Source organism: Xenopus laevis, chromosome 2L (genome assembly GCF_017654675.1).
Source record: "Xenopus laevis strain J_2021 chromosome 2L, Xenopus_laevis_v10.1, whole genome shotgun sequence".
NCBI lineage: Eukaryota > Metazoa > Chordata > Amphibia > Anura > Pipidae > Xenopus > Xenopus laevis.
Genome location: NC_054373.1, coordinates 25666445 through 25691331, shown reverse-complemented (window position 1 = coordinate 25691331; position 24887 = coordinate 25666445). Strand labels below are relative to the sequence as shown.

General features: G+C 39.7%; 2 protein-coding genes across 3 annotated transcripts in view; one reads left to right on the top strand and one right to left on the bottom strand.

Moving 5' to 3' along the window:
* LOC108707431 (stomatin) overlaps window positions 1–7493 on the bottom strand; it is a 28850-nt gene extending 21357 nt beyond the window's left edge. Inside the window, exons 1-3 of one of the 2 annotated variants that reach the window (XM_018245441.2) lie at window positions 7180–7493; window positions 3981–4084; window positions 2065–2134 (exon numbers count right to left, since the gene is read on the bottom strand). In XM_018245441.2, the coding sequence (XP_018100930.2) occupies window positions 2065–2134; window positions 3981–4084; window positions 7180–7315 (310 nt within the window). In that variant the 5' untranslated portion in view covers window positions 7316–7493. Of the gene's footprint in view, window positions 1–2064; window positions 2135–2273; window positions 2400–3980; window positions 4085–7179 lie in introns of those variants that run through there. The other variant, XM_041581176.1, reaches the window with a different exon arrangement.
* Window positions 7494–12306: 4813 nt separating this feature from the next.
* Window positions 12307–19624, top strand: rbm11.L (RNA binding motif protein 11 L homeolog; the record flags this gene model as incomplete). Its single annotated transcript, NM_001091217.1, is given in 6 exon segments — window positions 12307–12573; window positions 12786–13030; window positions 13942–14104; window positions 16142–16220; window positions 17626–17722; window positions 19001–19624. Coding segments are annotated over 5 exon segments (741 nt in total). The 3' UTR covers window positions 19307–19624.
* Between the last annotated feature and the right edge of the window lie 5263 nt (window positions 19625–24887).

The window sequence follows — 24887 nt, the reverse complement described above, 5'->3', positions numbered from 1 at the left end:
TCCGCCACCGTTACAAACTAGGGTGCAAACCCTACTGGTTTAATTTTTTCTGGCCTCTGTGCTTCAGTGGCTGCGACCAAAAAAATGCCTATTTTCTGCATTTATATGACATAATTTTTCTGGCCTCTGTGCTTCAGTGGCTGCAACCAAAAAAATTAATATTTTCAGCATTTATATGGCATAATTTTTCTGTCAACTGTGCTTCAGTGGCTGCGACCAAAAAAATGCATATTTTCTGCATTTATATGGCATAATTTTTCTGGCCTCTGTGCTTCAGTGGCTGCAACCAAAAAAATTACTATTTTCAGCATTTATATGGCATAATTTTTCTGGCAACTGTGCTTCAGTGGCTGCGACCAAAAAAATGCATATTTTCTGCATTTATATGGCATAATTTTTCTGGCCTCTGTGCTTCAGTGGCTGCAACCAAAAAAATTTATATTTTCAGCATTTATATGGCATAATTTTTCTGTCAACTGTGCTTCAGTGGCTGCGACCAAAAAAATGCATATTTTCTGCATTTATATGGCATAATTTTTCTGGCCTCTGTGCTTCAGTGGCTGCAACCAAAAAAATTTATATTTTCAGCATTTATATGGCATAATTTTTCTGGCAACTGTGCTTCAGTGGCTGCGACCAAAAAAATGACTATTTTCAGCATTTATATGGCATATTTTTTCTGGCCTCTGTGCTTCAGTGGCTGTGGCCAAAAAAACTGGGCAAACAATGCCTACAAGGTCAACGACGTTGACCTTGTAGGCATTGTTTGCCCAGTTTTTTTGGCCACAGCCACTGAAGCACAGAGGCCAGAAAAAATATGCCATATAAATGCTGAAAATAGTCATTTTTTGCCATACGTTGACTCAACGTATATGGCAAAAAATGACTATTTTCAGCATTTATGTGGCATATTTTTTCTGGCAACTGTGCTTCAGTGGCTGCAACCAAAAAAACTGGGCAAACAATGTCTACAAGGTCAACGTATGGCGAAAAATTACTATTTTCAGCATTTATATGGCATATTTTTTCTGGCAACTGTGCTTCAGTGGCTGCGTCCAAAAAAACTGGGCAAACAATGTCTACAAGGTCAACGTATGGCGAAAAATGACTATTTTCAGCATTTATATGGCATATTTTTTCTGGCAACTGTGCTTCAGTGGCTGCGTCCAAAAAAACTGGGCAAACAATGCCTACAAGGTCAACGTATGGCAGTTGTTTAAAGAGAACAGTAGATTACTAGCCAGCAAAGCTACCTAAGCTAAAATGTCCCTCAAATCCCTGCAGACTTCTGTCCCTCCAATACAGAGCAGTATCAAGCAGATTACTAGCCAGCAAACTTACTATCATCTGTCCCTGAAATCACTAACAGCTCTCCCCCTACACTATCTCTTCCAAGCACACACAGGCAGATTTTTCAGATACATTTTTGCCCTTGATCCCCCTCTGGCATGCCACTGTCCAGGTCGTTGCACCCTTTAAACAACTTTAAAATCATTTTTCTGGCCAGAAATGTCTTTTCTAGATGTTAAAGTTCGCCTTCCCATTGAAGTCTATGGGGTTCGCGAACCGTTCGCGAACCGCTCGCATTTTTGCGCAAGTTCGCGAATATGTTTGCGAACTTTTTTTCCGACGTTCGCTACATCCCTAATCCGGAGATGCTGATGGGATTTTTTACAGTTAAAAACAGTTCTGGTCTGGTCTATATTGTGCTATCAATGTAACCTGTTATACAGGTATCGGATCCATTTTCTGGAAACCAGTTATTCGGAGAGAGATTATCTACATTTTTAAAAATTATTTCATTTTTCTCTATAATAAAACAGTACCTTGATCCCAACTAAGATATAATTAATCCTTATAGAAAGCAAAACCAGCCTTTTGGGTTTATTTAATGTTATGTAATTTTCTAGCAGACTTAAGGTATGAAGATCCAATGTACAGAAACATCCATTATCCGGAAAACCCCAGGTCCCGAGCATTCTGGATAACAGGTCCCATACATGTATCATGTCATTCTTTCAAAAACACGCATTGTACAGTGTGGAATAACAATGTATAATATACCTGGTCCTTTTGCTCCAGTTCTGACTCGGCCCAGTCGAAAAATGACAGCCCGTTCATATTCCCGAACCAGCTAAAAATATGAAATGACGGATAAATAATGAGTCATTGATTTGGGCTGCACTGTTAAATAAAACATGAAAGATCAAATGTTAAGTTAAAGGAGAGCTAAAGCCTGGTTCTCACAGATTTTTAAATACTATCATTATTACTCTGGCTTCAGGCTTCCTTCTGAACTGCATCGCTGGGAACTGCCATAAGCTGACTGTGCCCATGTCTCTCTGAGATTGATGCAGAGCTGCGCTGGGCTGTTGGCTGCCATCTTTCTGCACCATGTCACTTCCACTTCCTGCTTGCTTCTCTGTGATCAACAATCAGGTGCATGTGCACTGACCATGGGTTGACTAGGCACTTGGGACTCGTCAGCTAGCACTTTCATCTACTGTATGCTGGGAGTTTCCAGGTACAGTGCTACGCAATATGTTGGCGCTATATAAATACATGTTAATAAAATAATAATAATAATAAAAACACATACTGCAAATATCAAAGAACTGACCAGAAATGTAGAATCTATAATGCCAGAACTATTTATGCAGGTGCTATTACTTCTATAGTTCAATGGCAGAAATCTACATTTTTTCAAACGCGATTCAATGTTGATAAATGTAAAGTCATGCACCTGGGATGTAAAAGTATCTAAGCCACTTATACCCTTAATGGGATTGCACTAGGCAAATCCATTATGGAAAAGGGCCTTGGTGTCCTTGTAGATGATAAACTTGGCTGTAGCAAGCAATGCCAGTCAGCAGCATCAAGGGCAAATAAGGTCTTGAACTGTATTAAAAGGGGCATAGAGTCAAGGGAGGGGGGGGGGTCATCCTTCCACTTTATCTCCATTTGGTCTCCAGTACTCAAACAGGACATTATAGAAATAGATAGGGTCCAGAGAAGGGCAACTAAGCTGGTAAAAGGTATGGAAAATCTTATCTCTATGAGGAAAGACTGGCCAAATTGGGGATGTTCATGCGGGAGAAGAGGCATTTATGGGGTGATATGATAACTATGTATACAGTAAATATATAAGGGGATCATATAATAATCTCTCTAATGATTTATTTACCAGTAGGTCTGTCCAGCTGACACAAGATCACCTATTCCAATTAGAAGAAAAGAGGTTCCATCTAAATATTCGGAAGGGTTTTTTACAGTGAGAGCTGTGAAGATGTGGAATTCTCTCCCTGAATCAGTGGTACAGGCTGATACATTAGATAGCTTTAAGAAGGGGTTTGAGGGTGTTTAGCAAGTGAGGGAATACAGGGTTATGGGAGATAGCTCATAGTACAAGTTGATCCAGGGACTAGTCCGATTGCCATTTTGGAGTCAGGAAAGAATTTTTCCCCCTCTGAGGCAAAGATGGGGTTTCTTGCCTTCTTCTGAATCAACTGGCAGTTAGGCAGGTTGAAAAAAGAGTTAAAAGGTTGAACTTGATGGACGTGTGTCTTTTTTCAACCTAACTTACTATGTTACTAAATATTGTGGCCATAATATACCACGTCATTATCACCAAACTTCAAACTTTTTGCAAGACAACTAGTTTTAGTAAGCTATGATCACTGACACTTTAAAGAGGGCATATACCCACATATAACAATGTATAACACTGTAATTTGAGCACTTTTTCCAGTTTTTACACTGAAGGTGGCTGTGTGAATGAGGGCTATGTCTCCTGATGCTTCTCTGCTCAGTCTGATCTCTCCTGTCACATCCAGCAATAGGTCTGAACAGAGAAGCCGCAGGAGTTCAAGGTTTCCAGCGCCATTCCCTTTACTTTCACCAAAACCAAAAATCCAGTAATTCAGCTGCTTTTTTTGGAGGAATATATACACAGTTTTCTGGGACATTCCTTATGTATTTACCTTTAGGCAAAACCAGATTGAAAGAGGAAAGGTGACGAGAACCAGGAGAACCGAAAGGAAGGCCAAAACAAACCCACAGCAGTTGACATCTTCACTTTCTAAATCTGAAATACATAAAACATGCAGGTTAGGAACAGTCTTCCAGTCAGAATATATTTATTGCATTCGCCACACTGTTCTTACTGTTCTCATATCTCCACGTAAGGGGTAACTTTCAGTAACTTTATCGAATGGTGAATTCTAAGCAACTTTACGATTGGTCTTCATTATTTATTTTTTTATAGTTTTTTTTTTAATTATTTGCCTTTTCCTTCTGAATCTTTTCAGCTTTTAAATGGGGTTCACTGACCCCATCTAAAAGCCAAATGCTATGTAAGGCTACAAATTTATTGTTAATGCTACTTTTTATTATCACTATTTCTTTTTAGGCCCTCTCCTATTCATATTCCAGTCTGTTATTCATAGCAATGCATGGTTGCTAGGCTAATTTGGAACATAGCAACCAGGCTATTGAAATTGAAAACTGGAGAGCTACTGAATAAAAAGCTCATAATGCAAAAGCACAAAAATGCTAAAAAATGAAAAACCGATTGCAAATTTTCTCAGAATATCACTCTCTACAACATACTAAAAGTTAACAACCCCTTTAATATATACAGGTATGGGATCCGTTATCCAGAAACCCATTATCAAAAAAGCTACAAATTACAAAAAGGCCATCTCCCATTGACTCAATTTTATCCAAATATACCACGTTTTTAAAAACAATTTCCTTTTTCTATGAGATAATAAAACAGTACCTTATACTTCCAAACTAAGATATAATTAATCCTTATTGGAAGCAAAACCAGACTATTGGGTTTATTTAATGTCTAAATGATTTTCTAGTAGACTGAAGGTATGAAGATCCAAATTATGGAAAGATCCATTATCCGGAAAACCCCAGGTCCTGAGCATTTTGGATAACACGCCCCATACCTGTATTGGAAAATGCTGTGTAACTTGCTGGTGATGATGAGTAAGATGAGGATGCTGATGGCAATATCAATAGCATCCAAGCAAAAAGTATTTTCACCTAATGCGAAATCACTTGCAGAATCAGAAATTGAATATAATTTTGGTATTCCACTGGAGATTCCATTCTGTGTACAGAATACGCGAAGGTATCAGAAATAAGCATCGAGCATCGTATGTTCTTTCCTCTGGCAGAGTTACCCAAGTGGCTGTTGTTGGCATAAGAGACTGCACATTTGGGAGTCAGGAGGGAGCAGAATGAAAAGCAGCTGGTGCTCGCTGCAGGCTAAATGCAAACCAGCTGTCCTCTTTTACTGCACTGCAATGGATAACACTGTTTGAGGGGCTCATTATTCACAAATGCTATTTCTCTGTATAATTTTCCCATCACACCAAATGCCCCAAATTTGTCTTTCAGTTAATTTGTTTCAGAACATTTTATCGGATGTTGATGAGTATTTGTTGTCTTATATATTCAGCTATTGATATGTCTATAGCAGCGTGCAGATGGAAATAATCTAAGCAGCTTTGCAGTTGGTCTCTGGATTTTGACCTATTGCCAGTCGGGAAATTACAAATTCTCTCTGGTTGCTAGGATCAGGTAATATCAGCAATGAATTCAACTTGAGGAAAGGTTAACGTAAGCCTGAAATGTTGGTGTATATCTGTCCGAGAAAAGCCCTCTTAATAAAGGCTGTTTTTTAAGAAAACCTTCATCTTTGGTGCTGTCTAATTTGCAAAATTAATTCAGCTTCTGACGACTAAACCGCGAGGTAAACTTAACCGAAAATGATAATTCCTACCAGCAAAGCTATTTGTGCAAACTATATAGAAGATATAAGAGCTCACTGAAGAAAGCAACCACAGTTGGGTTTGCACAAAAATAGGAGCAATTGTTATGTGAAATAAACCCAAAGTGTAATTTGATCAGCACCAAAGGCTATTTTATTGGTTGGCTCATTTCTTCTTTGTTTTGTATGTTATTTGAATTTACTAAAAGTACAGGTATGGCACCAGCTATACAGAATACTTGGGACCCGGATAAGGGATATTTCAGTCATTTGGATTGCCAATTTGGATCGCCATACCATACCATAATTTTAAAAATCAATTAAAAATTAAGTTAACCCAATAGGATTGTTTTGCCTCCAATACGGATTAATTAAATCTTAGTTCGGATTGAGTACAAGTACAGGTATGGGATTCATTATCCAGAAACCCGTTCTCCAGAAAGCTCAGAATAATGGAAAGGCCGTCCTCCATAGTCTCCATTTTATCCAAATAATCTACATTTTTAAAGATAATTTCCTTTTTCTCTGTAATAATAAAACAGTAGCTTGTACTTGATCCAAACTAAGTTATAATTAATCCTTATTGGAAGCAAAACCAGCCTATTGGTTTTATTTAAGGTTTACATGATTTTTTAGCAAATGTGAAGTATGAAGATTCAAATTACGGAAATATCCGTTATCCAGAAAACCACATTCTGTACAACAGGTCCCATACTTGTATTATTACAGTGAAAAATTTAATCATGTTTTATAATTTTAATTATTTGATTAAAATGGAGTCTATGGGCGATGGCCTTCCTGTAATTTAGAGCTTGCTGGATAACATGTTTCTGGATAATGGATTCCCTACCTGTACTTGAGTGCATACACACTCCTTGTACTTTCACAGAGTTGTGGTCAGCTCTACTAAGTCCTCCCAACTCCTGTCTGAATTGTACGGACACCTGGGGACTCTGTAGCCACTGCCAAGTTGGAAGTAGCTCCAGCATTACAGCAGCAAACATCATGCACAGACTTGATATAATTTGCAGGGCAATTGCATCCAATTCGTCAACTGCTGACTCATGGTTGTGCATGTTTATGGGGAGAAAGCACTGCATTATGAGTAAAAAATATCATAAATTGTGTCTAAAATTGCATACTGCACTCGTGGTAGTAAAGCCCTGTAGGGCTGAATGGGATGTGAAGTTGTTTAACTGAGTTACACATACAAATTATACAATTTAGCTGTGTTGTCATTTGCAGTCAATGTAAACTATCATGCACAAGTACATGGAACACACAACTATACAACAAAAACATTTTAATATAAACAACCCCCTAATTTATTTGCAGCTTTCTTTATAACCCCAAGTGATCCCAATAAGTGGCAACAAAGGAATGTTATAAGTTACCAGAGTAAAATTCTGCCCGTTTCACTGAATCTCCTGATCTCCCAGGCTTGGCTTGGTGGGACTCTGGTTCCATTGCTGGTTCCACTCTGTTAGTTTGATAGCAAATCAGGCTGGGCTGTCCGGCTTCCACATGCATACAGGCAGAGTCTATAGACCAAAGCGTCTGGATAAAATAAACAGCACAAAGATATCAGGAGGAACTTAGAGACTTTTGCCCCAAACTGGGTCCCGTCAATACATCTGTAATGTCCAAGTTCAGAGCAGTCAGTATGTAGCTACCAATTGATTCCACAGGTGTAAAGTTGGTTCTTATATTGGCATCGTCTTGAGCTTTGTAATATGAGATATCAACATGACTTTTTTAAAGGTGACTGAATCATCCCACAGCAACAAACACAACCATCTCCAAAATAACTGAGCTTCATGTTTCTCTCACTGTAACATGCTAATTAACAGACAGGCTTGTGTCTCCTACATTTCCATTGTTCTGTTTTCACACGCTTGAGCTCCAGATGGAGCAGACTTTAATGGTCCATTATATCTGAACACTGTACAAAAGAAAGGTGTGGTGGTGCTCTGTGCTAAGACACTGTATAAGGCACTGTCTGTGCCAAAGACACTATAAAAGCTTGTCCTGTATGTCTGTATTTAGTAAACCATTTAGGAACTGAGCACTTCTTGGTGTAAGGTGTCCACATGTATATGACATTGGTGCCCATCTCAGAGAAGTTAAGGGGTATACGTATTGTAAGCATGCTCGATATAGGGATAGAGCGAAACCTGTGCCTACTTATCCCACAATATATTTAGCAAGAGTTTGTGGCACATGTAAGCATTGGTTGAGTAGAGAAGAAGTGAAAAATCAAGGTCACTAGACCTGTGAATCCAGATGCAATGCAAAAAACATTTTGAATATGCCCAGATGTTTTGCAATTTGCAATTGATGCAATTTGAGTGGAAGCATTATGGAGTGTGCCCACAATTATGTTGGAATTATGGAAAATGCAACATTGTGAATAAAAAAAATGGTGAGTTGCACACAAAAAATTAACCTGTTACATTTGTAAATGGGTCTCTACAGTCTCTCAGTGTATGTCTCTCTGAAAATAAACCACCATAAATAATGATTTGGTAGTGTGAAATCTGCCTAAATTTGTCTTTGCACATCAACTAAGTAAAAACAATGCTCTGGTCTGGTCAGTGCAATGTTTTACGTGTTATAACAGTTTTGCTAATGAAGGTGGATTGTCCATTAAGCTACTAGTCTTAGTTCTGCTTATCTTAAATAGTTACAATTGTTTCTTTGCATATCTTAAATTGTTACAAATGTATCTGAGTGCAGCTGATGACTGCTCTGCACTCTTTGCCAAAAAGCCTCTTATTTTAATTAAGTTTCAGAAACTTTGTATCTTTTTCTGGCGTCACTGCAGGAGATCAAAGAGAAAGTCAGGACATTTCAGTAAGAAACCCGGGACTGAGGGCTGATCTGTCAAAATCGGGACTGTCCCATAGAAAACGGGACAGTTGGGCAGTATGGTATCCCCTCTACACAAAGGAGTGGAGGACATTCCGTGATAGGATGTACTTTATCAACTGCCACCCTGCCCATGCTCTGTCTCTGCTGGGGTAGGAGATAGGAAGTAAGAAGTGATTGGTGATCGTTGGTTTAACAAATGACACTCAACTATCCTGACACTGCATCCCATAGCTAAAGGTAGGTGCATATTTATGCGTTTCACCACTGGGTCTGCCCCCACAAAGTTGAACACTAATGCTGAACGTGGAAAAGAAAACATACACTTAATTTTTCAATTTGAGTGCTGATACCCCTCCCACGGGTACAGATCGGCACCGCAGAATGGAATACATTTAATTGTGTTGCTGTGCAGTTGCACTTATACTAGGGATGCTCCGAATCCACTATTTGGGATTCCTTGGTGAAAGATTCGGCCGAATACCGAACCGAATCCGAATCCTAATTTGTGACGAAAAGTCACATGATTTCCCTAACCGCCCCTAATCTACATATGCAAATTTGGATTCGGTTCAGCCAGGCACAAGGACTTGGCCTAATCCAAATCCTGCTAAAAAAGGCCGAATCCTGAACCGAATCCTGGATTCGGTGCATCCCTAACTTATACCTATGCACCACACAGCAAACATGAGTAAATAGCCCATGGGTGTGAACCCTCAGGGAACACTTAGGGCTCTTACACACGGGCGTTTTTTTCTGCACAGGAGTCAATAATTGTGAAGGGGGCTGTACTCACACAGACGCATATAAGCGCCAAATACAGGTGGGACGCAGCATGTTGCATTTCACCTGCGTTCAGAGCATACATGCGTCTGTGTGAGTACAGCCCTCTTCACAATAATTGAGTGTGTCTACTCCTGCGCTCCCCTGCGGCTGAACGGAAAAAAGTGCAACGCAGGGGAGCGCAGGAAAAAACGCTCGTGTGTAAGAGCCCTAATACCGACGATAATTTATTGCAGATCAAATCACTGATGAGGGGGGCACCTGTTTCTTTACATACCATACCTCCCAACTGTCCCGTTTTTCGCAGGGCAGTTCCGATTTTGATAGCTCAGCCTGCAGTACTGGGTTTGCTACTGCAAAGTCCCGTCTTTCTCTTTGATTTCCTGCACTGAACAGCCAGAAAAAGATACAAAGTTTCTAACTTAATTGGCTTTTGGCAGAGAGACAAGAATACGTGCTCGTATATACATTTGTTACAATTTAAGATAAGCAAAGATACAGTTGTAACAGATAAGCAGGTCGCTTGGGGAAACTGTGACTTGCAGCTTCAGGGCAATTTCACTTTCATTAGCAAAACTGTAATAACACATAAAAACCACAGAAATGTGTTAAAACTTTCATAACCTGCTCGCAGGTTCCAAAATGTTGGGAGGTATGTACATACAGGTGAGCAGCCAATAGTGGGATCTCAAAGGGAAACTTTACCCCTGAACGTTGCAGTTCTCTATAAATATTTATTTAATTTAAAATACTGTTTAACATACATAAAGCCTATATCTTTTTCCAATAGTATCACTGCAATGCTAAATGCACCCCTTTGTCTGGTATGAGGCATGGGCTCACACACAAACCAAGGGCACGCGTACATGCTAGGTGACATCAGCCAATGAATGGACAGAGCTCTGTCTTTTACTCTTCCTGTTTTACAGTTAGAGCTGCATTAGTTCCTGTCAGGTGATCTCTGAGGGAGCACATAGGCCATCACAAAATGGTGGCCCAAGTTAAAATATGTAAACGGGCCATATTTACTAATCTGTACATATTAATGTTATACACTTACTTGATATATTGCTTATTATGATATAAATGATCTGTTTGTTACATTTGTGTTCAGAACATAAATTTCCATAAGCCAAGAGTGAGTAAAGGTCTAGCACCTGGGCTTGTTTTGTTACCTCCCCTGATAAAAACATGTTTGTTTATGAACCCTATACATCATATCAATGATAAGTGCAAATACAAATGAAATCATACTATCAGCTGCCTGGTTGCCGGGTTTGAGGACCCTAACAACCAAGTCGTTACATTTGGCATCTGGAGAAAAGTAAAAAAAAAAATGCTTCAACCCTAAAATGTTCACCTTTGAGTTAACTTTTAGTATGATGTAGAGAGTGATATTCTGAGACAATTTGCATTTTTTATTATTTGTGGTGTTTGAGTTATTTTGCTTTTTATTCAGCAGCTCTCCAGTTTGCAGTTTCAGCAATCTGATTGCTAGGATCCAAATTACCCTAGCAACCATGCATTGAATTGAATAAGAGACTGGAATATACATAGGAGAAGAGTAATAAATACAATAATAAATGCAATAACAATAAATGTGTAGCCTTAAGGTGAACATCAGCAAATGTTAGTGCTGAATCCATACCTCCCAACTGTCCCGTTTTTAGAGAGTCTCTTTTGACAGCTCAACCCCCAGTCCCTCGTTTGTACTGGAAAGTCCCATTTTTCTTTGCACTGAACAGCCAGTAAAAGAAACAATGTTTCTTTTGGCAGAGAGTCCAGAACAGCCACAGCAGCAGATAAGATACTTTTGTAACAATTTCGAGATAAGCAAATAAGTAATTATAATAATATAAGACAACAGGTCCCTTGGGACAAGTTAGACTCACAGCTTAAAGGGCTATAAAAATAATTAACATCAATTTGAAAGTTGCTTAGAATTGGCCGTACTATAAAATACTAAGGGGCCAATTCACCAAGGGTTGAATATCGAGGGTTAATTAACCCTCGATATTCGACTGGGAAATTAAAATCCTTCGACTTCGAATATCGAAGTCGAATGTTTTTAGTGCAAATAGTTCGATCAAACGATCAAAGGAATAATTGTTCGATCGAACGATTCGAAGGATTTTAATCCAACGATCGAAGGATTATCCTCCGACCAAAAAAACTTAGGCAAGCCTATGGGGACCTTCCCCATAGGCTAACATTGAGTTCGGTAGGTTTTAGATGGCGAACTAGGGGGTCGAAGTTTTTTCTTAAAGAGACAGTACTTCGACTATCGAATAGTCGAATAGTCGAACGATTTTTAAGTCGAAGTCGAAGGTCGAAGTAGCCCATTCGATGGTCGAAGTAGCCCAAAAAACACTTAGAAATTCAACGTTTTTTTACTTCGAATCCTTCACTCGAGCTTGGTGAATTGGCCCCTAAAAGTTAACTTAAAGGTGAACCCCTTTAAACCAACCGCAGAGCTGTTTAGATTACTTCTATTGGGAACATACTGTATCAGAAAGGTAAATTGGACACTGCCAAGCTAATGCAGTCACTCAAGGCATTGCTACATAGAAGGCAGTGCAGACTGCATCTGAACTGATTACAAATACGCTAAGCAGCATGTGTTTAAAATGATGAGCATAGAATAGGTACTCTGCTGTGATGCATGTATTATATAGAGAGGGGAGGAAAAATGATGCCTGGAGCCCTGCAGGAGAGCAGAAGGACAAGTGCTCTTGTGCTAGAAGTTCTATTTTAGTAGGAAGGATAGGGTTAAGTTCAGAAAGGGGCGGGCCAGAGGAGGCAAAGGGGAAATGAAATCATAGGAAGAGAGGCAGAGTCAATCTTGCTGCAGCATGAGTAGGTAATGATAATGCTAATCTCACACATCTGCCTACACATCTACTTGCTGACTGTACACTAAACACAATCTATTTTGCTTACTGGTCTTCTAGCCATGCGTGTTTGCTTAGAGCAGGGGTGGGTTCAATTTGCAGCACTCCATCTCATGCTGAACTGCAACTATCAAAATCTTACAGCTGCTGGAGACCGTGCAAAGAGTTTCAGTTCAGCAAGACCTTGAAGGCTGCTGACAAGGCATTCCTGAGCTAGGAGCAGAGAGTGAACGAGGACATATTCAGGTATTCTAACACATCTGCTATTGTAATCTCACTACAATGTCTACACCCTTCTGTTGGATAGGGCTGCGGAAAATGCTGGCGCTTTAATAACAGTTGTTTTGCCTGTGGTCAAACATAGAGGCAGTCAGATTGTAGAAATGCCATTGTATATTATATTTGCATTATTTTATAGTTATTTAGTCTCATTTGACTTTCATTTTTTGATTTTACAGGAAAAGAGGGAAATGTAGATGGAAAGGATAAAGAATGATACAGACAGTTAAACTCTATTCAGATCGGCTTGGCGGTGCTGCCATACTGCAAAGTCTACATGCATGTTGCAACACTGCTCAGGACTCGTTAGCACGGCTGGTGCCTGAAAATGTTTAGGAGACAAGAGGAGTTGGATCGGACCCTATTTGTGGGCAATTTAGACTGCAGTGTCAACGAGGAGATTCTGTACGAACTCTTTCTGCAGGTGACTGGCATGTAGCATGGCATGAGAGGGTGGGACAGCCAGTGCCCTGAATAAGAATGGCAAAACTTGATATATGAATATGAACTAGTTTCACACTTGCATGTAGGATATATTTTTGTATCTGGTTAGAAAGGCCACTTAAATGGGATCTAAACCCAAAAATGTCTAATTGCTGTTAAAAGCAGTTAATATTGTGTCCACAATTATTATTCTCAGTGTAGCAGAAGCCAGCAGATTATCAGAACTGAAAGCAACATTCTTCCTTATTTGTGTCACTGCCTTAACACAGCGAATAACAATATCATCCCTTGTTTTTGGGGAGCAGCCAATGGGGTATATTAATTAAAAAGTGAAATTAGAGATCGCCACAGTCCTCTAGAGTGAAATTCTGCCACTCTCCATTCATTTCTATGGGATTTTGAAAGGAGTATCTATCAAAGCATGAACTTTTACTTTCACCCATTGATAAATACTCTTTTAAAAAACCTACAGAAATGAATGGAGAGTGGCGGAATAAATATATCCCAATGGTGGGGCTGTAGTAATCCCTGGCTGTTTGGTCTCTGCATCAGAATATAGAGGAAGACCCTGCTTTGTGCATCAACCTTGTGTAGTGAGAAAATACTGAGGGTTATTTATAAACACTGGGCAAATTTGCACCTGGGCAGTAACCCATGGCAACCAGTCAGGTTTCAGTAATCAGCCTGCAGCTGGCTGAAAAAAACTAATCACTGATTGGTTGCTATGGGTTACTGCCCGGGGCAAATTTGCCCAGTGGTCATAAATGAGCCCCAAAACTGTGCCACCGATGCATTTAAGCAATGAATAGGCAGCTTTGGCTCCCCCTTAGTGCCCTTTTGCAGATCTAATACCCCACAGGATTACACTTTAATATGTGCCCTGTCTTTCAGGCTGGGCCTCTTACCAAAGTAACTGTTGCAAAAGACAAAGAAGGGAATTCGAAGGCATTTGGCTTTGTCTGCTTCAAGCACTCAGAATCTGTGCCTTATGCCAAGGCCTTACTGAATGGCATTCGATTATATGGACGGCCAATTAAAGTTCACTATCAGTTTGGTAAGTTCAAAGACCCCTGGGGGGGGGGGGTTAGAACAAACAACTCTATATAGTGTGTATGTGATAGGGACCCTAGATTAGAGTCCTGCAGTGGGTCGGGTTACCCGCGGTACCCTGTGGGTTGCGGGTAGAAGTTTGGGGTGCGGGTATAGACGTGGGTTTGCTGGTCGGGTCGAGGGTCTTCTCAATAGTGAATTTTACCTACTTGCTTTTCTGATCACGTTTTTCCGGTTTACAATGACCCCACTTCCTGATTCTTGATGATCAGCGGGTCCCAGGTCCGGGTTGCAAATAAGGTATTTGCGGGCTGGGTAGCGGGTCCAAGCGAGTAAGAATGCGGGTTGCGGGACAAGGTTGAGGATTGCAGGTTGCTGGTACGGGTCGGGTACGGGTTCCAAAAAATGGACCTGCGCAGGACTCTACCCTAGATTGTTGCTCCACTGGGGCAGGGTCCTTAAAGTAATGTTCTGTTACCCATGTTTACCCCCTACTGATTTTCCACAGAAGTGGGGGGAGTTAACAACAGAGAATCCAATTAGATCAAAGGAACTGAGCGAAAGCACTCAGAGCAGATTTACTGCTAAGTTTATTTTCATGGACTATATTTATATGTTTTATATGAAATCTTGGTGATATGGTAATGATCTGTATCTCATTAAGGTAACCAACACCTACCCTGTGTGACCTCACTTTCTGTCTATACCTTTAAAAGTTTGTAACTATATTGTATGCTTTACACTTGATAAAGGGCGAGTAGCCCGAAACATGTTGTGAAAATAAACCACTTAGCAGTAAATCTGCTCTGAGTGCTTTTTCTCAGTTTCTTTGCTCTACTTGGATAACTGTCTTACACCTGGAGCAGGGGTGCCTTACTGTGATTGAGAGCTTGAAATTACCCCAATACCCAGTCATCCCTAGGTTGTTAATAACAGGGAAATTGTTCTTTTCATCCACTCCTCAATTTTCACCACTTGCAGGGATATAAACCTAAAGTACCATAGGATTTCCAAGAGGCATGGGTCAATAGCTGAGGTATCATCCACTGGCCCATATACAACTCCTGGCAGTTGGAGTGTATAATTATAAAAAAAAAAAAAAACACAATAATAAAAGGCTACAGAGCCATTTTATTGCCAATAGATTAACTGCAATAGTGCGAGCTAGAATGCTATATTTATTCTGTAGAATGTTTTAACATACCGGAGTAAAAAGCTCCAGAAGCTCTCTGTTTGTTAAGGACAGCAGCTGCAGTATTAGCTTTGTGTGACATCATTTCCTGACTGAGTCTCTCCCTGCTCACTTATAGCTCTGGGCTCAGATTACAGCAGGGAGGGGAGGAGAGGGGGGAAGTGGAGCAAACTGAGCATGCTCACGCCCGGGGCAAGGAGGTTTAAGCTGAAGGCAGGAAGTCTGATGCAGAAGTCCATGTGTACACAAAAGAAGGAAAGAAATGCTGTGTTTCTTTTGACAGCATTAATTTGAGTGTTTACTGGAATATTTAGATGGACCTTTCTGATAAGGCTTACTTCATTTTAACCTTTACTTCTCCTTTTAAGTCATAGTTGATAACGTTTATGGCCATGTCACTTCAGGCGATTTCTTCACTGTTGGGTGTTTGCAGAGGGAGAAAATGCTGACCTGCTTCATTGGCCAGTGCCTTGCCTTTGCATAGTGATGTCATGGCAGAAGAAAACAGACCAGCGGTTTCTCTACCGGTGTAGATAATGCCTTTGGTGACATACCTCTTTGCCATAATCTTAGCAACTTTTCAGTTGGTCCTTTTTTTTTTCATTTGCCCTCTTCTGATGCTTTTCCTCCTCTATCTTTTTATTTAGGCCCTATTCTATTTTCTATTCTCCCATTCACAACACTGCCTGGTTGCTAGAGTAAGTTGGACCCTAGCAAACAGAGAGCTGCTGAACCAATCTGGATAGCCGTTGAACAAAAATCAAAATCATTAAAAAAAAAACACACACACACAAAAAAGGAAGACCAACTATTAATCGTCTCAAAACATCTTGTTTTACCGTTTCGCAGGAAGTTCCTTTTCCTCTGAAGAAATTAACACACCTCACAGTTCAGATAATGGTTTCATCCCAAATCCCCAAGACTATGGGTAAGTGAAAAATGTAAATATTAGCCAGAAATGATGACATCATACCTTTCATGGCTTTACCATCAATAGGGATTTGGAGAGTCAGGGTCTGTATCAGGGTTTGTTTATTACCAGCACCCTCCTCTCCTGCCTAAACCAGGAATCATTGTGTCGGTTCGGGTGCAGAACCAAAAGCACTAACCTGAATTCCACCTTTGTTCTGAAGAGCTGAGTGGAAGGAGGGGGCGCATTACTCCCACTTGCTTCTCACATATAACGGGGCTATCATCTGCTTTCTAAGCTCCTTTAAAGAACAATGGCAGCAGCATTTCTTTGCAGCCTGTGTTAAAGGACCAGTACCATAAAACATTTTTTTAAAAAAAATTCGTTAATATACTACGAAAAATAAACACCAACACATATTAAACTTTAAAATCACAAAGTCTTTATTTAGAAATAACTTCCCGAAACTCTGCTCATGCCCCTCTTCAGAAAAGGCAAACGATAGATTGTCGCTGTGTTGCCTTTTCTCAAGAGGAGCGCAAGCGGAGTTTCGGTAAGTTATTTCTAAATAAAGACTTTGCCAGTTTAAAGTTTAAAATGTGTTGCTGTTTTTTTTTCGTAGTGTATTAACTATTTTTTTTAAGCCTTGGCCGCCACCCTCTCTCATTAACTTTAATGTAAAACATGAAGTTAAAGTGTGAGTGCTTTTCGGTTGAAAAATGATCAGTATGAAAAGCGCTTGCATCGAAACTTTCTCATGTTTTGCATTTAAATTAATTGGAACAACAGAAGGTTGACTGTGAGTGCTTTTCACTGTGCTCTGAAGAAGGTGAAGTACTCGCTAGAGGCAGGTGAGTGGTAAATTATGCTGCTTACAGTATATAAACTGTGGGTATATTAAACTTCGGCCCTTTTTTAATGGTCCGAGGGAACTTGAAGGGGTGGTTCGCCTTCATGTTAACTTTTAGTATGTCATAGAATGGTGAATTCCGAGCAACTTTTCAATTGGTCTTCATTATTTATTTTTAATAGTTTTTGAATTATTTGCCTTTTTCTTCTGACTCTTTCCAGCTTTCAAATGGGGGTCACTGACCCCATCTACAAAAAAAAAAGGCCCGGTAAGGCTACAAATGTACTGCTACTTTTTATTACTCATCTTTCTATTCAGGCCTCTCCTGTTCATATTCCAGTCTCTAATTCAAATCAGTGCAGGGTTGCTAGGGGAATTTGGACCCTGGCAAGCAGATTGCAGAAACTTGAAAGCTGCTAATTAACTAAAAAAAACACAAATAAAAAAAAAAATGAAAACCAATTGCAAATTGTCTCAGAAGATCACTCTCTGCGTCGTACTAAAAGTTAATTTGAAGGTGAACAACTCCTTTAAGAGATTAAACGAATTGAACCGATTTTCAACATTTTGCAGAATGAGTGCTACAGAGGACAGATCAGCTGCCTTATCACCCATGAACACTGTGAATAACAACTATTTTCAGCAGGCGTTTATGTTCTTCCAGGGCATGGTAAGAATATTTACATGATACTATATATATAGCATCTCAACACTGCTTTTTAACAGGTTCTATATGTATAATGGAAAGAGTATAATTTACTTTCAGTGAAACCTCAGTTTTACATACTCTGATTTAAAGTTTCCCCTCATTTTTTTTTTTTTTTGTGGTCCTACCAATATATAATGCATAATGCATTTTCCTGATTTTACATTTTCCTTTTATACCATTTTTTCTGGTCCCCTGAGAAACATAAAATGGGGGTTTTACTATATATGGGTTCTAAATTCCACTAGTGCAGTTCCAAGTAGCAACCAATCAGTCATGTTTTTATTTGTTGTAGACTGATCTATATTAGTAAATGATCCCATTACAAGAGAGGCGGAACCCAGTCTACCTCTACTGATTGCAGTAGGGCATAAGACATAATCTGTGATGGATAGGAGCACTAAAGGTGTAAATAATTTGTAGGTGACATAATTGTGAAGAATACCTAAAATCAGAAGTAAATAGTGTAAACCGAAAAGGAGATAAAACTGTCCCCTATGGTACACCCAATGTACAGAGTCAGACATAATACCTGATTTTCTTACATATTGGGGCCTACTGGTTAGATAATTAATGATCCGGGCCACTAAATGAGCATCAACCTTCATTTGTAGAAGTTTAGGCCCAAGCAAAGCAGGACGTAAGGTGTTGAAAACTCTTGAGAAATCAAAGAACATAATCCTAATATAGCTACCTGCCTCCTCCAAATGGAGGTAGCCCCTATGGCTGACAGCCTACAGGAGGCTCTATTTGGGAGAACTATTAGAGTCAAATTGGGAGTAGTCTCAGTAAACGTTACTGGTATGCATGCTGGAGACCTCTAGTGACCAAACAGAGGTATAACCAAATACTCAATAATTTCTCCAAGACATGCTAATAAGGAAAAAAAAATATACTTTATTTACATCAATAGTTAAAAAACATGAGAAATATCCCCTCTAACGCCTAAAGGAGGGGATATTTCTCATGTTTTTTAACTATTGATGTAAATAAAGTATATTTTTTTTACTTATTAGCATGTCTTGGAGAAATTATTGAGTATTTTATTCTATTTGGGAGAACACCTGTTTTTTATACAAAAATACACCTGCTTTGAGGCCACTGGGAGCAACATTCAAGGGGTTGGTGAGCAACGTTTCTCATGAGTCACTGGTTGGGGATCACGCCAGTAGACCCTCCCGAAACATTTCTTTAACTGCAGACATATCTATTTGATCTTATACATTTTTTTTCTATTGAAAGTTAAACCAGTGTTTATCTTATGGATGGATGGACCAGCAACCTTCCTGTTCAACTCCAGCCTTTCCTTGGAATAACGACTCCCCCTTTTCATGGTCGAATGAATCAGAAAGCGTCTGTACTCCTGGGCCAAGTTCTATGAACTGGAACGTAAACGACTATAGCGCTTACCAAAACTGTGAACACCCAAATAAAAAGAGAGAGAATGAAACCCACAATTCTACCAGTAACAGCTCTGACCCCACTGCGGGGCAGCATGAACAGAGCCAAAAACCAAGAAAGCGCAAGAAAAAAAAACGGAAGACTTAGGTGCATTTTGGACAAAAGCAGGAAAATCTCTGAACTTAATTTTCCAGCACCAAGTGAAAGGATGGAATAGTATACGGTGTTCATCAGTGCAATGGACCAATGCTGGAATCTGATAACACTCCTCTGGACTGTCATGTTTAGTTTGACTGGTGGTGCATTTTCTAATGGTTGAATAGTTAATAGGTTTAGTTAACTTTGCTATGTATATATGATGCGTGACGGAGATTCCCAGTAGAGCAACTAGACACGTATGTTCCATGCATTCTATGAAATTGCTCTGATATAGATGTATATCAATAAAGGAAACTTTACTCGAAAGGCCACACATTTTACTCTCCTGTAACAACATATTAGCAAAGCAAGTTCCTCAATAAGATGAATAATTAACGATTAACTACCGTTTTGTTTAAGGGCTGTGGGTGACCCCTTCATTGCACCAAAGTCACTTCATTGGCTGAGTTATAGGTCATTTTATAGGAAGAGGGAAGAAGAGAAGAGGGTTCTGGCCCAGTGATAAAAGTAGGAAAGAAAACGTATGTTTACATTAAAATATAAGCAGAAATGTAAATAAAAATTTGAATTGCTCTCTAGTCAAAGGACAGTTATGCTTGGCAACCAGATCTCAATTTTTTTTTTAAGTTAGATTTTAATTTCTTAAAGGGGTAATTCACCTTTAAGTTAACTTTTAGTAGGTTATAGAATGGCTATTTGTAAGCAACTTTTCCATTGGCCTTCGTTTTTTATTTTTTGTAAGTATTTGCCTTTTTATTCGACTCTTTCCAGCTTTCCAATGGGGGTCACTGACCCCATCTAAAAAAACAAATGCTCTGTAAGGCTACAAATGTATTATTATTGCTACTTTTTATTACTCTGCTTTCTATTCAGGCCTCTCCTATTCATATTCCAGTCTCTTATTTACATCAGTACATGGTTGCTAGGATAACATGGAGAGCTGCTGAATGAAAAGCTAAATAACTCAAAAAACACAAGTAATACAAAATGAAAACCAGTAGAGCATCACTCTACGTCATACTAAAATTTTATGCAAAGTTGAACAACACTTTAAAGGAGAACAAAACCCTAAAAAATATATACACCATACAAGGAAGGGCACAAATATATAAAACATGGTGTAGTATGTTTAAAGAAAGAACACACTCTCAAAACGGGTGTATATATAGCAATAGTGAGTGTGATTTAAAGTGATACAGCACAAAAATATCCAAAAACAATGAGTGGCGATTCTAGCTCCACCAACCACACAGTGAGCTATATATTGTAGAATAAATCAGATGGCACACACTGTAGCAATTGTGCTAAATCCTTATGATTTATTGAGGTCTCCACACAATGTTTCGGAGGTACAACCTCCTTTCTCAAGTGCTCTCACATGTGTAACTCAGTTCACAGGTATATAAATATACAGAGGTGGATAACTCCTCCCCTCTAAGTGACATCACAACGTACATATACATGAATAACAATAGAGACAGTGTTCCACAATATTAGAACAATACCTGTATAGTGACAAGAAGTGCTGAATAATTGTATCCAGATAATAAATCAAAAATTAAGATGAAACAGTCCGTGTACATCTATGAATTAACAAGGCTTTTCTTGTAACTGTGAAATAAATAAAAATATATCACAAGGCACCATATATCCACATCAGCATTACTTGTTCAGAAAAAGCAGGAATAATTCAGATGTTCATTAATAGGGGCCATGGTGTTTAATTTGTCAATCCACAGTTTCTTTTTGAAGCAATATTTAATTGTAGCCTCTAGGGGGCACACACACCACCTGTAGAACCAACCACTAGGGATGTCGCGGACTGTTCGCCCGCGAACTAATTCGCGCGAACATCGACCGTTCGCGTCCGCCGAATGTTCGCGAACGTCGCGCGTCGTTCGCCAATTTCGGTTCGCCTTAGCTGGCGCTTATTTTTGCCCTCTCACCCCAGAGCAGCAGATACATGGCAGCCAATCAGGAAGCTCTCCCTCCTGGACCACCCCCGCACCCCCTGGACCACTCCCCTTCCATATATAAACTGAAGCCCTGCAGCGTTTTTTCATTCTGCCTGTGTGTGCTTGGAAGAGCTAGTGTAGGGAGAGAGCTGTTAGTGATTTGAGGGACAGTTGATAGTAACTTTGCTGGCTAGTAATCTACTTCATACTGCTCTGTATTGTAGGGACAGAACTCTGCAGGGATTTGAGGGACAGTGAGTTTAGGTTAGGTAGCTTTGCTGACTAGTAATCTACCTTTTACTGCAGTGCTCTGTATGTAGCTGCTGTGGGCACTGCTTCTGATCTCATCTGCTGACTGCTGTAATAACCCAATAGTCCTTGTAAGGACTGCTTTTATTTTCTTTTTTGTTTTTTTACTTTGCTACTGTAAGAGCCCAGTGCTATTAGTCTAGCTGTGTTGGGGAGTGGGACTGGTGTGCTGCTCCTCCTAGTAGTTCACCACTACCAGCACCAACCAGAGTCAAAATTGTTACAAAGTATCTTATTTGCACCTGTTAGCTGTTCTGAGCTCTCTGCCAAAAGCTAATTAAGTTAGAAACTGTTTTTTTTCTGGCTGTTCAGTTCAGAGAAAAGAGGGACTTTCCAGTACAAAAGAGGGACAGGGGGTTGAGTGGTCAAAAGAGGGACAGTTGGGAGGTATGCAAGTGCCACCTAGCTGTGTGAGCTTTTTCACATTCTGTCTAAATAACAATAATAATTCCGTGCCCGTAAACATCACCTGAGTGATGTTTTTACAGCAGCAATAATATATTCCGTATCCACTACTGTATACGTTGCCCTTGCAGGCATTGTTTGCCCAGTCTTTAACCAAGTGCCACCTAGCTGTGTGAGCTTTTTCACATTCCGTGTCCAGAAACATCACCTGAGTGACGTAGTGTGATTTCTGCCCTTTACAGCACAAAACGCAGCGCTGTGTCAACAATGTATTTTTCAGATACATTTTTGCCCTTGATCCCCCTCTGGCATGCCACTGTCCAGGTCGTTGCACCCTTTAAACAACTTTAAAATCATTTTTCTGGCCAGAAATGTCTTTTCTAGCTTTTAAAATTCGCCTTCCCATTGAAGTCTATGGGGTTTGCGACGTTCGCGAACCGTTCGCATTTTTGACGCAAGTTCGCGAATATGTTCGCGAACATTTTTTCCGCCGTTCGCTACATCCCTACTGTGATACAAATGTGACATGGCAGGCCATGTATGAATGTGAATGTGATCAAGTGCATTCAATATGGCTCCTTAGTTGTAAAATGGATGTACTGATATTAGCAGGAGACCAGGGAACAACTGGAGTTGAGTTATTCAGTCATTAGCAGGAGAACAGGGAATAGACTCATAAACATATAGGTATGTTTATTAAGGAGGAAGCTCATATCTTATTCACATAGTTATAATCAAAATACACAGCAATTATACACAGCAATTATTTTCATTCACATGGTTATTTCCATTTTCATGGTCATTCTCATGGCCATGTCCTGGGCATGTAGCCATTATTATGATTTTATATGTCTATGTGTAATGATCTATTACTTTGTTATTGTACCAATATAAAAAGGAGCTCAGCTGGGGGGGCTTCGGGACTTCATCTACAAGCAGACGTGTTGTGTAGAATAATTGGTCTTGTAAGGACCATTGGCCGATTGATGTGCTCTGGGAGTCGCTGTATTTGATTTGGGCCCGGGGTCCCCCAGCTGATGTTCCTCTCAGAAGTCTGCCAAGGGAAGCTCGGCTAGACGTTGCGTTGTCTTCAATCGGTATTGTATTACTTTTCTTACAATATATTATTCTTCTCTAATGATGATCAATGTGTGTGTGTTTTATTTCCACCCCTATATTTGATAAATCTGCTGGGGGAAGTGCTCAGTAAGACATTTAGTTTGTGATAAGTCTGCCAAGGGAACTTGTAGCAAGACACCTACCAACCACCTTAATTTATTACTATTATGGCCCTGTACCCAAAAATGCCTGCTCACTGGGGTAACATTTTGTTTTTTGCAAGTCACAATTGTTGATTGCCCTTTTAAGTTCTCCAATCCTTGTTCTAATCTTTCGCTTAGTTGCCTTTCCGCAGGGGCAATTTAACATGTAAATAACCTCCGTAGTGGTACAAGTGGCAAAATCATGTAACTTAAAAATATATCCCTTGGAGGGGTGATTGAAGCTTTCACCTTTAATTGTACTATTACAACACCCACCGGATAAACAAGGGAATCTTCCCACTCTTGGATTACCAAAAAACATTGGTTGTCTGGTTCTGGGCTGTAATAAATCAGCTTTCATTATTACATCACCCAAAGATTGCCAGACCTCTTAGGGTAAGGGCACACGCTAAGATTCTGGGAGAGTCGCCCAGCGTCAAATCGCCTCTTCTTCTGGCGACTAATCTCCCCGAAAAGCCTTCCCTTCACAAGGAAACTTCGGACGACTTCGGAAAACAAAGTGCTCCAAGTGCCATCCCACCGTCGATTTAGATCTTAGCCGGCGGGAAGACTTTTTGGGGAGATTAGTCACACTTTTGCTATTTTATCTATTGTGCCCATGTCTGATAGGACGTGATACTGGAATCTAAATCGCCAACAGGGTGGCACTCTGAGCGCTTCATTTTCCAAAGTTGCCCGACGTTTCCTTGTGAAGGGAAGGCTTTTCTGGGAGATTACTTGCGCGAAGAAGTGGAGATTTGTTGCCGGGCGACTAAATCTCCCCGAATCTTAGTGTATGCCCTTACCCTTAAATGAGAACAATGGTATGTCCTTACACAACCTGCCAAACTCATCATTCTTTTGTAAAATTTCCCAATGTTTATAGATACTGGTCTTAATCTGAGTTGGCATTGTAAGCGGTAACGAAAGGAACCCTACTCTCGCTCTTATTGGGGTGTTTTGTTATTAAGTAGCTCCTCCCTTTTTAACAGTCACTTTTTATTTTTGTGACTCAACCAGTGACGACTTATAACCTTGCTCCATAAAACATTGTGTTATTACATAACTTGTCCTCAGATACAATCCTTTTAACTCTGAACAGCTGGCCGTAGGGTAAACCTTTTTTGGTATTAGCCGGGTGAAAACTACTGTACAACAATAAATTATTTTTATCTGTGAAATTTATGTCAGATCTTATATAAGTCAGATCTTAAGGTTCCCTCCTAACTGTTACATCCAAAAACATGTATCAGATCGTAAAGCAAATTTTAAAGTGGGGTGTAAAGTGTTAATCATTTCACTCATTTCCAAAAGTTCCTGTTCACCCCCATGCCAAGTAAAGAACAAATCATCCACATAACGAAAATAAATCTTAATATACTTGGAAAATGACTGTTCAAAGAAAACCTGCTGTTCAATGAAGGACACAAAAATTTTTTTGGAACTGGGAGTTACGTTGCTTTCCATGATTGTTCCTTGCGTCTGTACCTCCGAAATGTTGTGTGGAGATTTCAATAAATCATGATAAGGGTTTGGCACAATTGCTACCGTGTGTACCATCTGATTTTTTTCTACAATATATGGATTGTTGAAACTTTTTTGTGCAGCAGGGTTTCCAGATTGAGCACCACAATATAT